Raw genomic sequence first — 20,449 nt, 5'->3', positions numbered from 1 at the left:
CCTTTGAATGATAATTCTGATTATTAGCTTTTGTTGAATGGTGAATGGTTAATGTGTTTAAAAAATAACACTGTAATTTAATTTTCTAACAACAAAAGTAGAAAGTGATAATGGCTTCACGTTCATGTCAGTGTTGTTGTGTATGTCATTTAAAATCAAAACATGGTTTTTGCGTTTTTGTCTTGTGTGTGTTGTGTTTTTCCTTGTCAACCCATGCCATCAAAGGAGAAAGATGATACAGGAGATACATGTGAGTTAGGTTTAAATAAACCATGGCCATCAGGCCGTGTAGGAGAAAACTGTGATGAGTTAAGAGATCAACCCAGTCCCGAAGGAGGAGGTGAAGACTGCCCATGGGAGAAACGCTACGAGAAGCTCTGGGTAGAGGTGGAGAAGCGGGAAGTAAAATCCACCTTCAAGAACGTGGCTGGTGAATTAAAAGAGAAGTTTGGGGAGCTGTTTAATTCAAGATGTTCTGCAGAAGATGCTGCAGAAGATGCTGCAGAAGAGGAGCAGGCCACAGCTGAATCTACTTCTACAGAAGAAGAGTCGAGTGATGAAGATGAAGGAGAAATCATTGTGCGCCCGGCAGCTAGGGCAAGAAGTACTATCCTTCTCACCATACCTGAGCAGAGGGAGTCTGGACTGGAAGACTCGCTGACAGAGTCACCTGGCAACTCTCGGTGTGAAGATGGGATGCAGCTCGCTCCGCCTCCGGTCAGGGACAGCAGCATGCACCAGGAGCCAGAGCTACTCACTGATGATTCTCTGGAGGAGAGCAGGTCTCCTTCACCACAACTCACCACAGCACAGAGAGAGTGCTACAGAGATCACGCTAGCACAGCTTTTACCGGTGGTCACATTATACCCGACTTGAATGTTGACTTTAGCTCATTTTTAAAGGACGAGACCAAACAAGGGCCGTTCCACAAGCAACATTTGGACTTGATCTCAAAGGACCAAACTGCTGATCTAAAGGGAGCTGAGGTGAACAATGCCCGTTCAGAAGAGGATCGTGAGGAGGCCACTAAGTCTTGCCCCCCCTTAATAAGCAGGCATTCAGCATCTATTCCTGGTGTCTCTGACGAGGAGCTGGAGGAGGACTTGGAGAGGTTTAAACTTGAGGTAGGGATGCTGAAGGTTGTCTTCATGGATTTGGAGAAAGAAAAGGCCCAACTCCTGAAAGAGGTAGACGATGGCCGCCCCTCCCATAGTCCCTTCTAGATCACCTCTCTTTCTCTTTTTCTTTTTTCATTCATGTACTTAATTTCATTTCTTTTTCATCAGCTGTTTCCAAAGGGCCAAACTGACCGAGCATCATCACCTCACCTTATGACTTTCATGTTAAAAGTTCATTGTCTTGTTTTTGTCAGTCATGTCTTAATATTTCTTTTCTTTAGGTTTGATTTCAAGTAGAAGATCTAATCCCGCATGTTTCTCTTTACGTTTTTTTGTGTGTCCTTAACTAAGACATATAAAACTGGGTTTAAATTTTGCTGCAGATCATTTGAGCTGCGCTCAAGAAGCTTTTGGGTACTGACTTATAGTAAACAAAAGAATTTCTTGATTGTTTTTGAAAACTACAGAAAGTCTTGCGAGTTCTCCAGTTGTGACTTGTCTGTCATTATGCATGGACTTTGCATGTATCTTTACGTTGTACAAACTAGGTGATGCTTTCTTTGCCTTTGAAAGAAGTGCAGTTGTGATTTGTTCTCTATTAATGCATGATGTGACTAAGTGAGTCATCATACATTGAGGTATTAAAATTGACGAGTGATTTTTGCCAGCTTTTTGAGTGTTCCTGAAAACACAGGATATATACATTTTCTTTGCTACATGATTTGACATGTTAACTCACACAGAGGACAACAACTAATTCTAAAGATGTGTTGAGGGCACAAGGAATTCACAAATAACCTTTGAATTCCATATCATCTAGTTTTTGTGTCTTGCCATTCACATGACACAATTCAGTTTTACAGATTGACACAAGCATTGCAGTGTATGGAATTGTGCATCCTAGTGACTAACTGAAAATGTAAAATAGAGTAAGCACACTGGGTGTTAGGTCTCAGGTGGGAGGGGTAACACTGAATTATGCACGACAAAGTGAGCAAGTACACGCACAACCTGCATCTTAAAAGGCTGGCCCCGACTCTTTCCAGTTAGGATGAGTGTCACAAGTCGAGTTATCAAATATTTGCCTTTGTCTTTTCAGGTTGGGAAAGAGATGACAAAGACTGTAGCGGAGGTGCAAAAATCCAGTGCTTCCAGGGATACTGGTGGAATGACCCAGGAAGAGCCGGGTACTGAGAAACCGGAGAGCAGGTTAGGATCCATGTTGAGACTAACTGGAGCAATTCAGCAGGAACAGCAGCCTGCAGTTCTTTCTTCCTATTGTACATTTGTTAGCCCTGATGTTAAATGTATCCCCCTTTTATAATTTCAAAACAAAACTTCCACAACTCTATCATATTTAAAAATCTGATTTTATCTTTTAGGTTATTACTCATTTTGTTTACGGTCTCATTGTGTTTTACACGTTACGCCTCTGATTCCAGGATGCCACTATTCTATCTACAATCACTCACTAGGGCGGCAATATATGGTTGTATGGTTCGGTGTAAAGAAGCTCAACAAGGGGTCTTCTTATACCAATATAATGGGATCTCTGTATAAAAGGGGCATGTGTGTGGTCTCTATATGATTCTGTAATGCTCATGTTTGTATGCAACTTATTCTTCAATGGCACATTCAAAGAAAGAGCCCTGTATTTTAAGTTACTCATTTAGACCTGATGCAACATAAGCGCATAAACCTTAAAGAGCGTTTGCAACGTTTGCATGCTTCTCCCTTTGGAGCTGGATGAGCATGTACGTGTTTTTTATGATGTCATCATTTTCGAGACATGAGACTGATGAAACACATTTGCTGAGATTACCCCCCCCCCAGGATAGGTGAAATGCATTATGGCAGATGTAGTTTGTTTTTCAGTGCCCCTAGCCTGCAAATCATTTAAAATTGCGTTTCAGACGGTGGCTGGCAATCAAAGCAAGAGAAGCGATATTAAAGCAGAGTACAGCAGAGTTTCATTGATGAAAACAACATTGACACCTTCTAACCCACTTAACAGTTAGCAAATCTGTCAGCTCCTCAAAAAACCCTCGTGTTTAAGGTGATTCAATCAATGCTTAAATGTTAGTGCGTTTTTCTTCGACATCCGAGGTCTTAATGGGTTAGGAATGATTTTATCAGCAGTACCTATAAGTTCCACAACTCACTGATTATCAGGTTTATTGCTCTTTTTAGCACCAACGAGGCACCACAGCAATCGCATCTCCGCCTCCAGCAGAGCCAAAGTAGCAACAAACGGGAGGGACAGGCTGTAGAAGAGACCTTAAAGCTGGAGCTGGTCAGAGGGGCCCGGCGCAGCAGAGCCCCTCAGACCAACACCCATGTTAACGGAGATCCTCTCTCTGTGTTTGACGATAGCACTTTAAGTGACGTGTCGGACGATGAAGGAAGGTATATATGCAGTATGCCACGTCTGTGTATCAGTTTCACTTCTTTGTCACTAACCTGTAATGAGAGTTCAGGCTGAAGTCAAGGTGAAATGTACTGGCACCAGTGCTTCAAAGGTCAATGGAAAGAAGTGACTCGATGCAAACCAATCATTTATGCTCATCTTAAATCTTTCAAACTTGATTAAATTAATTAATAGAGAAAAGATACAAAATAAGAGACGGGAGAAAACAAAGATTTTGGTAAGTTACATGACGTCTTGATTGGTTGTTTGTCCCAAATTAACGCTCTAGTGGTCCAGACCTGGTCTGCACTACTACAGATATTTAGATATAAATTGGCTTTGCATTCAGTCTGAACAGACCTTTACAATATCGGTGGTGGGTGATGATTAGGCTGCAATCTTAATTGATTTTCACTCTATCTTCCTACATAACTGCATGACTAACCACAGATTTTCTAAAAAAGGAACTGTATACTGCATTATACCATAACTCTTCTAGCAGCTTCTTAATCTAGCTCTTAAAATGCACATTACTTTTCCAAAGTAACCCCTGTATCTCTTCACTGTGTTTCATGGACTCAGGTTAACCAGCAGAAAACCAAAAAATGAGGTAAAACTCGCATTCTGCCAGTAACTGCATTTTTTAAATCTATGTACACAATACAAAGAAACTGAGCATTAAGTCCATGTTTTGTTTTCATATTCAGAACACAGAAGAAGAGGAGTTGGCTGAAGACTTTGATGAACTCACTCAGTCGTCAGACACAGCCACTGACGACATCGACTCTCCCACTTCAGGCTATCGTCATGCATCTGTCCTCATTCAGAAGCTTGACTCAGCTACTTTAGGTACTGAATCAGGTCAAATACAATCAAATTCTAATGTTTATGCCTTTTTAAAGATATAAAGTGTTTAAAGATTCCTTTAAAAACTTAAATATATCATATCACAGACTCTAGAAGCATGGTGAAGCTGCAGAACATTTTCCACGAATACGAGCGCTCCATCCAAAAGGCAAGGAGTCGCCATGGATACCTGGCAGATAAGGTGAGCCAGCTGGAAATGGAGAGAGCAGAGTTGAAGAGCGCCCTCGAGGAAGTTAAAGATTTTAAATCTGCCTTGGAGCGAAATCAGCTAGAACTGCAAACTGAAGTCACAAACCTCAAGTGAGAATTACTTCCTTTCCTCCAAAGTTTGAAACATTGTCTTGTTCTCTCCTCATATTTTGTACATCGCACCTACAGTACTTGTTGTAACTCTAATGCCTGTTTTTATTTTGTGCGCGACAGGTTTCAGCTGAAACAGGAGCAGGAAAATCGCCGCAATGCCACCATGATGTACAACACCACCAGAGAGAAGCTGAGGAGGACGGAGGAGCAGCATCAGTTAGAGGTTCAGGAGCGACAGAAGGTAGAGCTGACTCTCAGGAACCTGGAGCTGGAGATGAGAACACTGGTCAACAACATGAAACAGGTTCATTGTCACATTTTTTCTGTTTTCACTGCAATAATATTGGTTTGTGTCATTTTTATAGCAATCAGTATGAAGGTTAGAAGAGCCCATCCTGAGTTGACTTAAGATACTTTCATAGATCAGTTCATACAAACAGTATGTATTTTGTACAATAAGTAATACTCCTTATGCATCATTTATTTAGAATTCACAATGATGCTTATATGTATGTATGTATCTTGTATGTTATCTTGTGCAGATGGTGTTGTTTGTTGTCCATGCAGTATGTGTGATTCTTCCATTAATGGGTTATGTTGTATGTAGCTTGAAGAGGACCACAGTGAGACCCAGAGACTGCTGGCTCAGGAGCGCAGTGCAAGGATGCTGCAGAAGAATCTGCTCGACAGTCATCTGCATAAACAGCAGCAGATAGAGGAGGAGAACAAGAGAAATAGAAGCAAAAGCAACGAGGTAATCCTGGCACTCATCGTGTTATACATCAATTTGGAACATGTATCTTAAAATAACAGTGATACAGTGTGGTGTTGAAGATAGAAGATTCATATTAGTATCTTTAAAATTATGGGGATAAATAATGTATTTTGAAGACAAAACTTTAAAGAGAACCAGCCAACTCGAGGCAAAATTTACATGCTTTTTCTGCTATTGTCAATAACAGGCCTTATCTCAGCTCACTGAAGCCAGTGACAGGGAGAGGGAACTGCTCCAGCAGAACGCGACCTTCCAGGAGCAGCTGACCATCCTTAGAACCGACCTGGAGCGTTCGCAGGCCAACAGCAATCTCAAAGAGAGCCACATTTTGGAGGAGAACGAGGCTCTCAAGGAGCAGCTAGAAGATTTTCGACGAGATCTCAAACTCAACAGGGACGCCCTGACCCAAACTGTCTACAATTGCAACAACCAGGTGACCACCCTGAAGTCTGAGTTAGCTATGATCACAACCCGCATGGAAAATGAGCGGCAGACTCGGGAAACCCTGGAGGTAGAGGTGGAGTCTACCCGTACCCGACTGGCGGGGGCAATAAAGGAGGCTGAGCTTTGCCTGGCAGCTCACGCAGACACAGAGAAAGCTCTGCTCCGGGAGAAAGAGGAACATCAGCGTCTAAAAGACAAACTCACAGGTTAGTGATAGTTTGAATGGCTGGGTAATGCCATGCTAAACATTCTAATAACTTAAACACTCACTAATCAAAGTGTGTTAAATAGTATAATGTGCTTCATTCCTTTATGATCCATTTAAAGGAAGATCAAATTTAAAAGAGTTACCTATTTGCCACTGAGAAACAGATTTGACGTAGTCAACTATTGATATGGTTGCCACTCTTGGCATACTCTGTACTGTATTTAAATCAAACCCATTTGGAGTGTAACTACACAAAGGAAGTATCACTCTTTACCATGGCAGCCATAACCATAAGACTACTCCAGAGTTTTCAAGCACCTAAAATGGAGAAGTTTGGAACCACTTCAGGCCTTGTTTTATTTTGAAAACTTTGTAGTTGTTGTCTGGACGGGCAAAGGAGGAGATGTTTAAAAATGATGATGCAGTTTCCTGTATTTGCTTTCCTGATTGGCTCTTTTCAGCCACAACGTGAGAACCAGTGGTGAAGGCAAAATGTTGTAAACATTTACTGTCAATAACAGTTCCACCTCTTTATGAAAACAAATCTCTTCTCTTAGCTTTACCATTGTTGTTTTCTGTTCATAGTATTTGATGCAAGCAGGCAACTGGCTGCAGAGTAGATCATCTGCAGCCAGTGTACGTGAAAGGTCACTTAATGTGTTTTAAGGTGTGTTAGTATGGAAATGGATTATAACAGATATGGAGCTATAACTATCGTTTTACTTTTAAAACTAAAATATATTAGTATAGATGTAGCCTGAGGGTCTGTTGGATTATTTGCTTGTGTGTGAATCTTTTTGTTTGCAATCTTTTATAAGTGGGAGCTTCTAAATGACTCCTAATAAATTTACTCTACAGTTGAAGCAACCTCTCAGCGTGAGACGGTCAGCTGCTTGTCCCAGAAGCTGGGAAAGGCAGAGGCTTCTACGAACAGCTTGGAGAATGAAGTCCATCGGGTCACTCTGCAGCTGACTGAGAAGGGCCTATTGCTGGATGTCCTACAGCGGGAGAAGGACCAGGCGGCTGCACGTGCCAAGGAGCTAGAAGCGTCTCTCCAGTCCGAGAGGGAGCTGGCAAGCCGCTCCACAGCTCGCCAAGAGGCCACACAGGAGCGGCTAGCCCAAGCCCAAAGTGAGGGTATGTTAATGCGGCAACAGCTAGAGGAGGCCCAGAACAAAGGTGTCGCAAAGGACCGTGCTGTGACAGATGCCCAAGAGCGCTTCAGCGACATTCTGTCCAAGCTGCGCTCTGACAGCGAGGAGAGGGTACAACTAGTGGAGGAGAGAAATAAGGAGTTGGCCAGTAGGGCTGCTGATCTCCGAGATCAGATCTACAAGTTGGAGGAAGAGAAGAATGAAAGAGAGGTAAGTTAAGGACTGCAGGGTAATAAAATGAACTAACCTCTTCCTCAAGACCCACTTTTAGTAATATAACTACATGCCAGTTAAGGATCTCCCTGCACATCTAATCAATCTTTGCTTTGTCTGGATTCTGCCTGAGCACAGACGAACCTCAGGCAGCTGCAGCAGGAGCTCGCCGACTCACTCAAGAGGCTGTCGATGAGCGAAGCCTCTCTGGAGGTTAACACGCGCTATCGCAATGACCTAGAGGAGGAGAAGACTCGGCTCCTAAAAGACATTGACAGGCTAAAGAGAAAGGTAATGGAAGGGAGCAGTGACACCTTGTGGCAACATACACTCACTATATCTCTGATACCAGCAGTGTTAAGAAGTGTTAAGTAAACCCCTAAAATAAATAGTTAGTTGTCAGTATTTTTGATGAGCTGCGTTCTCTTGTTTTTGTCTGTAGTTGGAGGAGAGTGAAGACCAGTACGTGCAGGCTGAGAAACGTATTAACAGTCTGAAGAGCGGCCTCGATGAAAGGGAAAAGGAGCTCACCACTACTGCTCAGAAACTCCAGGAGGCGCTGTCGTCCTCAGCAGCCTCTGATACCACCATCAAACAGCTGGAGGAAGCTGTGCAGAGGTATTTACAAATATATGCTGTTTGCGCACACACACACACACACACACACACACACACACACACACACACACACACACACAGACGGACACAAACTTATTTGAGAGAAAGATTGATCCATTTTAAATTCAATGAAATCAATAATGTAAATTACACCAACTCCATAAAACATAATAATTATATGAGCTTATATGTGTAAACGCCTTTTTAGTCATGAGTATACACACTTTGATGTACAGTTTATGGGTGTGTGTTTTCTGTATAATGTCCCATTAGGCTAGAGATAGAGAATGCCAGACTGGAGGCGGCTGCAAAGCAACAGTCTAACAAAATTGGAGTTCTTCAGAAAGGGGCTCAGGAAGCTGTCATGGTGAGTGACTGAATACATAACCCAGTAACATGGACATCCATATTTTAAACAGGATCCTCACTGTGCCATGTCTACTTCTGTTTGACCAAACACATCTTACAATATCTCAGTAATCTCATACTTAGTGAAACGTGTTATGATTTTAAAATTATCAAGTCTTTTATCATATTTTAAGATATCCAATCTTTTCCAGCTATCTGACTGCTCACCTGGAGAAGGGGTTGGTATTGTGGATGTAGACTTAGTAACTCTGTGTGGATTTACCTCTGTTATATATGTTAAATATAAAATCATTCTTTATGTATCTGCAAAATGAAAAGCACTTTTTGGTGTGGGCTTTTTGGACAAGCTGTTCGACCAGGAATCCAAACTTCTAGCAGTAGTAATAGCTTGGTGTAGGTTTTGGGGTTTTCTTGGTGATATTAAAATGTGTCCTCTAAGCCTGATCTTGGTATGTGGGGTCTTTCACTCCTTTTCATGTCCTCCTGCATGACCCATGTTAATTCCTTACATCTAAAAAATGTTCTCTTATATATCTCTTGTATTAAAAACCCACCACCTTTAATTATTATATTTGTACAATGACTTTCTTTATTTTTGTAGGTCAGAGGTCATTTGGAGGATTTGGTCACAAACCTCCAAAGCAGTAAGATGTCTTTGGAAGATCAACTCAATAGAGAGGTTGGTGGCACTGAAAGAACAGCAGGATGTTTGGCTAACTGATCAATCTGAAATTTGATCACAGTAAGAAGCTGACTGGAACTTCTTCTTTTTTATATAGATATTCACAACTGTATTTATAATAATTCAACTTGTGTCTTGTTAGGTCCAGAAGCAAAGTGTTCTGTCTCACACGGCCCAGGACTCTCAGGTCTTGTGGGAGGAGGAGCTGAAGAGTCGTTCTAAACTAGGACTGCGCCTGGCAGAGCTCGAAAAGGAAAAAGGAGAACTGAACTCTCAGGTGATCATAAATCTCTTTTAGACCAAAATTAGTGGGTGTATGTAGGTGTTGTAACGTGCGTAAACATGCTCAGATAGGCAATTGACCCCCGTCCCATTGCCAGTAGAGGAGTTTGGCTCTCTTCCCTCTCAGTCCCATTGCAAACAAAAGCCGGATGTTAGTGGGTTATTTGAACAGTAGAAAAGGGGCTTTAGTTATACGTTTGCTTGCATGCTATTATTGCCCCCGCCAAGGAGGTTACGTTTTCACCCATCCTTTTATTTGTTGGTTGGTTTATTTGTTAGCAGGATTACACAAAAACATCTGAACGGTTTTCTGTGAACCTTGGTCGCAGGATGTGGTATGGGTCAGGGAAGAACCCAGGGGATAATTCATGGATCTTGATGAGAAAAAACAGATGTAGGCACATTTAGGTGACTGATATCTGTGAGTCAGGGAAATTTGGTGCTGCTTAATTGTTAATAGTTGTTATTAGTAGTTGTAATATGAGTATTATGCATCATATAATCATCCCTCCTGATCTTGATGTTCCAGATGGAAATAGAGAAGAAGAAAGCCAAAAAGATAGCAGAGCAGAAGAAGGCCATAGACACTCGTCTGGATCAAGAGATGAAGAGAAACACAGATCTTCAAAAAGAAATGTACAGGTGACTCCTACCCTCCTCCTCCTCTGGCTCTCCTCACCCATGGCAGTGCCTTCTCCTTCCATTTAGACATAAAGTAGGATCCAGTAGAGTGCAGTCTTTCCTGGCTTATGTGGCTGTGGTGCACCAATGTCTGTATCTGGTGTAAGGGAACACTGTTTTTTGTTTTTTTATTTTAAACTAAATTACTATTCATTTATGGTGTTTGTCTAGTGTTTTTGTTTTTTTGTGCTCACTTCATTGTGACTGATTTATTTTGTCGGATTCTTTGCAAACCTAATGTTGTTGATTACTTATATTATTTGTGCATATATGTGTTTAAGGCTGCGTACACTATTAAAGACTGCTAAGAAGAAACTGAGGGACCATGACACCGGTGGAGCAGAGTTTGCTTCTCCTATGAGCAGCATAAGGATGGAGCTGGGCAGACACAGCCAGGCTGAGGGGGGACGAATGAGAGATAAGGTTTGACTGCCTGAATGAACCCCCCCCCCCCCCCAAATAACCCTGAGGTGTAGTGTTAGACCTCAGCCTTTGACCTCAAACAATTCTCTCCCAGGTGGACGATCTGCGGGAGCAGCTGGAGAAGGAAGCGTCTCATCGCAGCCAACTGGAGAAGGTGAACCGGGAGCTCAAGGATCAGCTGGCCTCCCTGGAGAGCTTCAGCCACAACACCGACCAGCTGGAGAAGAGCAAGAGGCAGCTCGAGGAGGAGGTACTGGACCTGAGACGCAGGATGGAAACGGCTCACATGGAGCAGAGCCAGGTGGACCAGTACCGCCGTGACGCAGAGGAGAGGGCCCGTCAAGAGATACAACAGAAACTGGAGCAGGTCAACGTCTTCCTGCAGGTAACAATTCTAACTGGCAAAATGTGGTGATTAAGCTAATCTTTAGTTATAGTAATGAAAAATAGTTTATACAATAGAAAAAATATTTTAGAAAATCATAACGACAAAATGTATAATAAGAGACAGGACAATTTACTGAATAACTTGTTGTGCATATACAGTATGTCCAATGTTGCTACTGAAGCGACTATATGATCGTATAACTCTGATTGAATATGATTGTGTCTTTCGATCTCCCAGTCCCAGGCAGCATCCCAAGAAGCATTAGATCAGATTAAAGCGGCCAATGAGGTTAACCTGCGCTCTCAGCTGGAGCAGAAGATCCGGGAGCTGGATGGGGAACTGGGCCGCGCCCGCAACACCCAGCAAGACAGCCTTAACCAAAAAGAGTCCACGCGCACCGAGCTAGAGCGATACCGCCAGCTCTACTCCGAGGAGCTGCGCCTCAGCAAGTCCCTGGCTGCCAAACTAGAGAGGTGAGACCAGCTTGTTCTCACCACAGGGACAAGAAGGTCCGGCTGCAGGTGTCTGCAAAGTATTCAAAACCTGATATCCATCACTGATTTAATGTAATACAAATAATGTTTGACAGTGACCGCCCACTTTAAAAAACGGCTCTGGTTCCTGAAGGAAATTGTCCCATTCATTTTCTCCACTGACATTTCAGCTTATCTTTATAAAAAGCGTTTTTAAGCCTGGAACCAGACCGACGAGCTACGAGATGAATCATGATCAGAAAACATTTGATTCAGAGAAAAAATTATATTGGAAAAAGGAAAAGGTAAACGTCTGTGCACATAAAAGTGTGAAGGAACCATGCATCCCATAAACCATGGTGAATGATCCCTTTCCAATGACCTCCAGTGCTTCTTCTTCAATTTAATGTTGTTGAGGTGTTTTTCACCTGTTTGGACCCTTTCCTTATAAAAGACTACAACATGTTAGGAAGTGAATTCATGGATGCTCTGTGGTAAACGTAATGTAACGCTGAACTATCCCAACGTAGACTATGTGATTTTAGTAGTTGTGGTTAACGTTTCCATGGTAACGGCAAGCTCCACCAATCAGAGACATCACTATGAAACCTGCAGATTGCAGTTAGTGTATTACTTCTCCTTGACACTGTGAATAAACACATTTGTCGTATAACAGTTGACATCATCCAAACTTGTGGCTTCTACAGGAACATTTAACATCGCCTCACAATCTTGTAGCTTGGCTGATGATTCAAATCTCAGCACGTGGCACAGTAAAATTAGACAAAGGCACCAAACCTGTATTGTATCAACCACTAACCCTCGCTGTGTTTTTTTGTCTGCAGGTCCAACAGTCGGCTCACAGAAGCCAATTCCAAGCTGCTGAACGAGCGCAGCCGGTCTCTTATCACCAGCAGTATAGCAAACGGTAGCCTTGGAAGTCCCTCGCTGGACATGGGCACTTTGGGTTCACCGGCAAACTACGGGGCCACACTGGGGTCCCTGAACAGAAGCCTTGGCCTGGGCCTGGGCCTGTCCCTCCTCAACCCTGTGACTGATGCGCCGAACAGCAGGGTGGAGGACTATCTGGCCAAGGTCGGTACAGTCATGAACCCGGCTCACTCACTCACTCACTCACTGAAGTTTATACTTCATTCCTTTATTTTGGGTCATTCTCATTTCCACAGCATCATGGTTGTCAGTGTTGTTCCTGTGTAACTGGTGACGTGTTATTCAAAGATGTTGCTTTTTATAGACCAGTTGGTGTGTTGTTATGTTTTCATCACCGCGGAGACGTGTTATTCTGCGAGACTTTACACATCAAATATTTCACATTGTGAGAAAACCGACGATAGGTGTGAAATTGAGGAGGTGGCTTTCTAAATTCTCTTAATGCCCTGCTTCCCTCTACAAAAACACCTTCAAAACTCAAATGATTTCTAATCCCTGACTTTATTTTCTTCCTCCTACACATTGTTTCTTCTTCGCTCTGTCTCGAGTCTTCATGTAGTGGGACTCTACTTCTAACCTGTCTTCTATTTCTCACTCTTCTAGCTTCTAGCTCAAAAGTCTGTCTCTCATCTCTCCTCTCTTCAGCCAGACTCATAACCAGGTGTGTAGATGTGTTGAGCTCAGTGTCTGACCGGCTGCTGTTGCCTTCACTGTACTGGTGGCCTCACATTTAAACCTCTGCTCCCATTTAATCAGAATCAGCTTTTTATTATTTGCCGTGTGTGTGTGTGTGTGTGTGTGTGTGTGTGTGTGTGTGTGTGTGTGTGTGTGTGTGTGTGTGTGTGTGTGTGTGTGTGTGTGTGTGTGTGTGTGTGTGTGTGTGTGTGTGTGTGTGTGTGTGTGTGTGTGTGTGTGTGTGTGTGTAAACAATCACATTCAGGATTTACACAGTGGAAAATACAGATGTTAAACACCTGAGCTTTCCCACTACTGCAATTAGATGCATGCATTTATTTTTCAAATAATGACATGTAATTCAACAACTGTTAGAATTATATCAAATTAGTGATGCAGAGCTGAGTCCTGGTTGTTCCTCATTACCTCTTTTAACCTTTTTAAATTAAAATGACAAATTGTCAAAAGCCGACATAAAGATGTTATCATCTCTTAAATATTTGCCAAATTACAAAAATAAGTCAAATTTGCAAAATCTATAAATAGAAAATTCAACAATAACAAAGTCAACAATAGGTTTCACCACTGTAATGAGCAGGAACGTTGGATTGTGCTTTTTGTTGTTAGTAACATAATTGACATGACTTGTTTATATAAATTATATATATATATTTGTATGAATTATATTAATCGTTTTATAATATACATCAAATATTACGACCTTTTTCTCTTTAAATTACAACTTTATTCTGTTGAAATTGCGATTTTCGTCTCAATTACAACTTAATTCTAATAATATGACGTTATTCTCATTATTTCTTCACATGGGCCTAATACTCGTATTTCTTCTTACTTCTTCTGTATTTACTACTTGTAAAAACACTAAGTCTTTCAGTTGGTTTTCTTCATGCTCTGTTCTAAAGCTGATTTTAGCAGTGAAGTTCAAACACAGCCAGTTGTATTAAGTTATTAAGTACGCACCACATTCCTGTATGTATTTGATTTAAAAAATCAAGTCAGATTCATTTAGAGGAGACTTATTATGCTCATTTAGTTTCATAATTTTGTCTTATTACTTGAAAAGGTTTATATGCTTTAATGTTGGGAAAACCCTTTCCTTATAGTATCCATTGATGCAGCTCCTCTTTTCAGCCTCTGTCTGAAACACTTGGTTTTAGCTCCTGAAATGAAATCGTCATACCTGACTATTGACCAGGAGCTTCAGGCACAGTGTTTTCTGAGGACAGGAACTCACTTTACCACGGATGTTGGTCTTTTTTACTTTACAGAACTTTTACATTCACAAAGAAATGAGATAACACACTCAAGGAAAGAAACTGAAAAAACTTAATTCGTCTCCTTTTATCACCTCCTTACAAGCATGTGTCCAGATTTTACAGAAGAAAACAACCTGCTGAGATCAAATGAATAACTAGCCAGAATCAAATCTGATCGGTTATTTGTCGTCTAACACAACACAGGAGAGTAACAGATACAACATACAATACTGTGTAAGCATGTTGGAGAGGCATGACACGTTTTTACACACATCATTCAAATGTATTATCATCCAGGCATTGACCTCTGACAAAGGAGATGTGAAGGGTCAGGGTTAGTTCTGATAAGAAAAAAGATTTGATAACAAAAATCAGTTAATGTAGAAAACACATGAATTATGCAAAACTAAACTGAGTTAATCTCAACAGCAACTCTACACATTTGAATATATATATATATATATATATATATATATACTGTATATATGTAACACGCAGAAACATGTTTCCTTAATGTGAGATTCTTATATTCACCTAAAAGCATTCATCTTCAGTATGAATATATCTCTATCTCTCTATCTATACATTTGTATAATTAGTGGAGGCAGATGACTTGAGTTGACCGTTGCCTGTACCTGCAGTGAGATTTAAAGGCAACATGAAATAACCTGCAGTAATAATCCTACACCGAAGCAGAGCCTGCATGCTTGGCGTGTCCCGCTGTGTTGCACACAATAGTTCAGATTTCCCCGCAGTAATGTTTTCATTTACCATGTGTTGTGTTTGGTGATGAAATATCATCCCTGCATCTTTTTGGATTTGTGTAAATATTTATTTTGAAGACGTGTTTTTTCCGTTTTCATTTCAAACTCCAACTTCCTTTTTTTCCAGATGCAGAGTGAGTTGGACAGAAACATCTCGAAGGAATTAAACAACGGTGAGTTCACTGCAGCTGGAATCACGGCACAAAAAAAGTCTCATGGAATTAATGCTATCAGAGATGTGACCTGTAGCTCCTGCCTCATGGTGTCATCTCTCTCTCGTCCTCAGCGACAGCAGAGCTGGACGTGGCCTCTGCGCAGTTGTCCCCGGTGAGCTCCGTCTCAAGGGTGGCGCTGGACCCCGTCAGCATGGCCACACAGCAGTACTTGGAGGTACTGAAGAAGAACAACATGATCTGAACACACACATCACAGCTGCTCAAACTCAGTCTCCTTATATCAGCCATTAAAGCAGCATCTGTAAGGCCAAAGCCACAGCCTCGTCACGCAACTAGAACAATCCATCCTTGTATCCTCTTTTATGAAAGAAATCAAACATAATGCACATTGCACTTAACCACTCAGGAACAGAGGGCATGAGTCATATATATATATATATATATATACATGTATATGAAATATATGTGTGTTGCATTATTGATGGGTACAATTAGAGAGAACCTTGAAAGTATTTGTTCCTTCTGACTAATTCTGATTCCTCTGTAGCTGTTTTGTTTGGATTAGCAGAAAAGATACTGTATATACAGAACCGTGGTTTGGATTTTTGTTTGTGAATATTGGTGTTGCTAAATTTGAATTTATAAGTATTTGATGTATGCATCATGAATTTATTTTTGCCAAGATATTACATTTGGTACGTGCCATCAAATGGTGCAATATCTGTCTTGGTGTTACATTATTAGATTTGTTGGCGCATGGTGTTTATGAATCTTTTATTTATTCTTTCTTTTTTTTTTATGACCGTGATATACTTGAATCAGACGAGCTGGAATACTCTCCAGTTATTGAAACAGGGTGACTGCATTTGTACACTTGTCATTTCAGCTTTTGCCTGGTCTGTTTTCAGGGCTATCAAAAGGGAAATGCACTCATTTTCATCCATGAATATTGTAAGACTATACATATTGATGCACATTTATGACGCCTGTACATTACAGAAGACTCTAACGTTATAAATAAAACAGGAAAAACCCTGAACTTGAGTGAGACATTGATGTTTGGATATTGAGTGGAAACAAAACAAGAAGACGAATCACCTGGGTTACATTTGGTGAGTCCATCACTAAACTAGAAGTAGTAACTCACACTCTCGACTAGTCTCAGAATGTTATTGAACCTGAAAAAACCTTTGTTCTTCCTTGGTACCCCACCCTTCAGCCAAATTTCAAGAAAATCGGTTTCGTAATTTTTGTGTAATCTTGCTAACAGCGAGGAAAACATAACCTCCTTGGCTGAGGGAATTAGCTTTAGTTCTTTGTAATTTCTACTGTAGTTAGTTTACAATGTATTGTCACTAGTCATGTCTAATTTGTTTGCCTGGTCTTTGTCCAATCAAAAGCAATTACCTATTAACAGCAGGTCACTGTAGCTGCCAAAAAGAAAATGTCAGATGCCAAATGACATATTACATTAAATAATACTAATACTAATATTACATTACATGTTAGTGTCTTTCATAAATGTAGGGGTCGGAGGTCATTAATGGGAACTATCAGATTACACTAACCTAGCTAACATTAGCCAACTTCCGGGGGGAAAATATATATCACCAGTACATTTCATGTAAGCACGTGAACAGCCGGTGGTGCAAATGAAACCAAGAAACTAGATGATACTCAGTAGAGCTCATACCTCCACCAAGAGACGCCTTAGATCCAATCCAGCTGCACCAAATCCCACACACTTCAAGATATTAGTTTCCTTAATGTGCCAGATGTTTTTGCTTCAAAATTCATGAATTATGATCTGGGAAAATGGGGGGAAAAGTTTTGTCGGAAGTCTGTCCAGTAGTTTTTGCTTTATCCTGCTAACTACCAAACAAACATATGGACAGACATGAACACATAACCTCCTTGGTAGAAGCAACAACAAACAATGCATTTGTCCAGATATCAGATTAAATGTGGCATGAACTTGCTGAGATAAAATAATATTGCACGTATGACACAAACACTGCATATGTGACAAACACTCTAACATGCAGATTTATTTGTTGTGTCAGTATACAAATAGTACATATACTGAAATATAAAGTACATTCACACTTCTTTCTCTTTTTCCAATCTGCTTCTTTAAAAAGCATTTACACTTGTTTTTAATTGATACCTTGTATCTGACTGAGTGGCAACAAACACACAATAGTTTAAACAAGCAAAAACTTACACGTATGTATTTTACTATTGAATTCGGTGTATAACTACACAGTATCTTTCATCCTGAACTCTGTTGTGCTTGAATTGCTCCTTATTCTGTTCTGCAGAGCGTCTCTAGATTCCAGGTGTCGTATATTCAAGATAAAAATGCAGCTTGAACATCAATATTTCATGCACACCCATTTTTAACCCAACCCTCATTAGCCATGTTTTGATGTACTTCACTTTACACACTCTCACACACACCCGCCCTCCTCCTCCTCCTCCTCCTCCTCTCACACTCCCAAACACGTTAAACTTGATTGTATGCGCTGGTTTAGAAACCATTCCCCTCACTTATTAAAATGAGACAATGTGTTTATGATTTGCCCCCCCCTCCGCTGTGTCTTTCTTCCCTTTGATCCGTCCTCTCGGCGTCAGCCTCAAATGTTAGATATTCAAATCTGGTTACATTTATTTTTGTTTCCTTTACAGCAGATGGGCACATCTGACAGACTGACTATTAGGTGTTATTATTTCCCCTTTTTTCCAATAGATGCCTCATCATACGCTACACATAAACCTTGTTTTGATTGAGGAGGTTACAACCGTTGTCATGAAGCTTTGGAGGAAGGCGAGAATACAAATAGACAGATTCTGAAAAAAAAAGTGTTGAAAGGGTTGTTTTTGAAAAGCAGCTCAGGTTTAAAACCAGCCGCTCCTCGCTGGGTCGTCCTACGTCTGTAGTGCCCAGTGTTGTTATCTCAGAGAAGCAGTCCAACAACTGTTCACAAAAACAAGGTGTCAGTTCTCGACCTCGAGGCTCCGTCGGCTGAATCTTATTTGTAAATCTTAGACAATGCTACATGTGCAAATGCACTTTACACCCAAAGGAAAGCGTGACACGAAATAACAATACAAGCAAAGTCAAACATTTGTGAAACCATATCAATAACCTGAAACTTTGACCTAAAACAAAAAGACCTCTATGTATTCCTCTATTTATTTATGTATTTACTTATTATTTATTCATATAACAGTTATTATAACAGTAATTTAAAAGTGTCATTTTAAACCTCGAGTCAAATCAGTTTCATCTTTATTCTGCCAAATCATAGCTGATTTTGTTATTTTAGCTTAGTTTTCGAATGGCAATTTTCATTTAGAGCAGGTCTAGACCATTTTCTATAAAAGGTTGAACTGGGGTCTAACTAACTAACATGTAATGTCCGAGTGCCCTTCTAGTTTAATAGCATTTAAAAGGAAATTAAGCTTTGATGGAGAAAGTCTTCACTTATATATTATGTTGTTGGTTTGAACCCTCTGAGTCCAAATACAACACTAGAATGTCACTCAGTAGATCACAGACCTTCACCAAAGCCCAACAACCTCCTGCATCAAGCTGCAGCAAATGTCACACTCTTTGACATCAGTTCCTTAAATGCGCCTGGTTTTTGTCATCAAAATCCATTAATAATTCCCTGAAATATAAATGAAAATGTTGAACAACGCCCCTTCTTACAATGTTAAAGAACATGAAAACAAAAATCCTGGATCTGCACCAAGATTTAATGGGTTCTTCCCTGAGTGATACCGCATCCTTCCACCAAGTTTCATGGTAATCCTTCATGTAGTTTATGGAAATCCTGCTAACTATCAAACAAACAAACAGAAGAAGACCACCTCTTTGGCAGAGGTAACTAGTGGACTTGATTTAGTTCTTTTAGTTATTTAATTTGTCAATACCGCTTTATATATATGTTATGAATTATTATTATTATTTGTTATAGTATCATACGATTATGATTCATTATTGTGCCAGTTATTTTATTGATTTATCAACTAATTATTTAGCGAATGAAAAATAATGAAAAGTTCTCATCAGAATTTTCTGAAGATTTACTGTTGCTCGTTTTGCCCATCCAACCCAAGACAATCATCAGTCCAATTTTTTTCTTTTCATAAAATAACTTAAATGATTTATATTTTTTAATTATCAATTTATTTTCTGGTTGTTTAATCACCTACAGAAATAACTAATAAATAGCTTGTTTTGTTTTGTTCCTTTTTCCTTCGATATAATCTGGAATCATGGCAAATTTGTATCAAAACTTAAAGGTAAATAACTTCATCGAGGCTCAAACAGAGTATGACTGTGTGGCTGAGACATATGTAGCAATGTGTGTTCTCTCTGTTTATGATGTGTGGAGGTAGACATCAGGTGTGGGTAGAGGGTAGAACAAATTGAGGGGGACAAGTGGAACAAACCTGGCTGTTTATTATTTGTTGGTGTGCGCTCGCCACGCTCTAAATCCGACATCAGCGCTGTTTCTTGTCACGAGCACAATCCTAATGTGTTGTGGGCAAAAGAGACACTTAAATTCGATTTACTCGCTCTAACGTGATTTAAGTGAGCCTCTTGGCTCGTCCGGACAGATTGACAGCGTTGTCTTTATCGACGCTTTGTTTTATTTTTGGCTGTTTACTCTGCCTCTCTGCTGTCGCCTCACATGACGACTTCAAAGGAGCTCGCTTCAATCTGCCGAGATCTGGAGAGACTGCGCACGCTTTTATGTTCTAAGTGCTTTATATGACAAATTATGAAAAGGGATTCAAGAGAGGGCTGACAAGTTTTCTGTCGGCCTGTTCCTCAGCTGCAAAGAGCCGAGCGGGGAGAAGTCAAACCTGCAATCTTACGACATAAGATCCCAAACAAATAGCTGCAAAGAGGCTGAGCCGTCTGGGTCTGGGTCAAAGTCATTTAACGTAACAATGAACAAACAAACTGTGTTTCTGTGGAATGAGGCCTGAAGCTTTAAAACTGTACATTCTTCATGCTTGTGGGTCTTTTTTATGTGATCCGTACTTTTTTATTAAAGAAAAAACACTTGGATGCTGCAACATAACTAACAACAACACTGGAGTCTGAGAAAGTCCCACACTGACTTTTATTCACCCTGTCAATCCATCCAGGTATTTTACAAACAGAACAAATGACCCTGGTAAA

At 40.6% G+C, this 20,449-nt stretch overlaps 1 protein-coding gene across 2 annotated transcripts in view; it reads left to right on the top strand.

Annotated features, from left to right (window-relative positions):
* The window catches only part of si:ch211-272n13.3 (ankyrin repeat domain-containing protein 26), a 28,458-nt gene extending 12,177 nt beyond the window's left edge, over positions 1-16,281 (top strand). The window contains exons 24-46 of one of the 2 annotated variants that reach the window (XM_034588080.1): positions 226-1,188; positions 2,219-2,328; positions 3,292-3,525; positions 4,109-4,136; positions 4,234-4,375; positions 4,480-4,693; positions 4,817-5,000; positions 5,304-5,450; positions 5,659-6,121; positions 6,982-7,487; positions 7,629-7,781; positions 7,933-8,108; positions 8,382-8,475; positions 8,669-8,695; positions 9,079-9,156; positions 9,302-9,436; positions 9,971-10,083; positions 10,404-10,545; positions 10,640-10,930; positions 11,171-11,406; positions 12,252-12,501; positions 15,201-15,246; positions 15,360-16,281. In XM_034588080.1, the coding sequence (XP_034443971.1) occupies positions 226-1,188; positions 2,219-2,328; positions 3,292-3,525; positions 4,109-4,136; positions 4,234-4,375; positions 4,480-4,693; positions 4,817-5,000; positions 5,304-5,450; positions 5,659-6,121; positions 6,982-7,487; positions 7,629-7,781; positions 7,933-8,108; positions 8,382-8,475; positions 8,669-8,695; positions 9,079-9,156; positions 9,302-9,436; positions 9,971-10,083; positions 10,404-10,545; positions 10,640-10,930; positions 11,171-11,406; positions 12,252-12,501; positions 15,201-15,246; positions 15,360-15,490 (4,863 nt within the window). In that variant the 3' untranslated portion in view covers positions 15,491-16,281. The remainder of the gene's footprint in view (positions 1-225; positions 1,189-2,218; positions 2,329-3,291; positions 3,526-4,108; positions 4,137-4,233; positions 4,376-4,479; positions 4,694-4,816; positions 5,001-5,303; positions 5,451-5,658; positions 6,122-6,981; positions 7,488-7,628; positions 7,782-7,932; positions 8,109-8,381; positions 8,476-8,668; positions 8,696-9,078; positions 9,157-9,301; positions 9,437-9,970; positions 10,084-10,403; positions 10,546-10,639; positions 10,931-11,170; positions 11,407-12,251; positions 12,502-15,200; positions 15,247-15,359) is intronic. The other variant, XM_034588079.1, reaches the window with a different exon arrangement.
* Positions 16,282-20,449: the final 4,168 nt, after the last annotated feature.

This window comes from Hippoglossus hippoglossus, chromosome 6 (genome assembly GCF_009819705.1).
Source record: "Hippoglossus hippoglossus isolate fHipHip1 chromosome 6, fHipHip1.pri, whole genome shotgun sequence".
NCBI lineage: Eukaryota > Metazoa > Chordata > Actinopteri > Pleuronectiformes > Pleuronectidae > Hippoglossus > Hippoglossus hippoglossus.
Note: the sequence above shows the minus strand (reverse complement) of the source record. Positions and strands in the feature narration are given on the sequence as shown.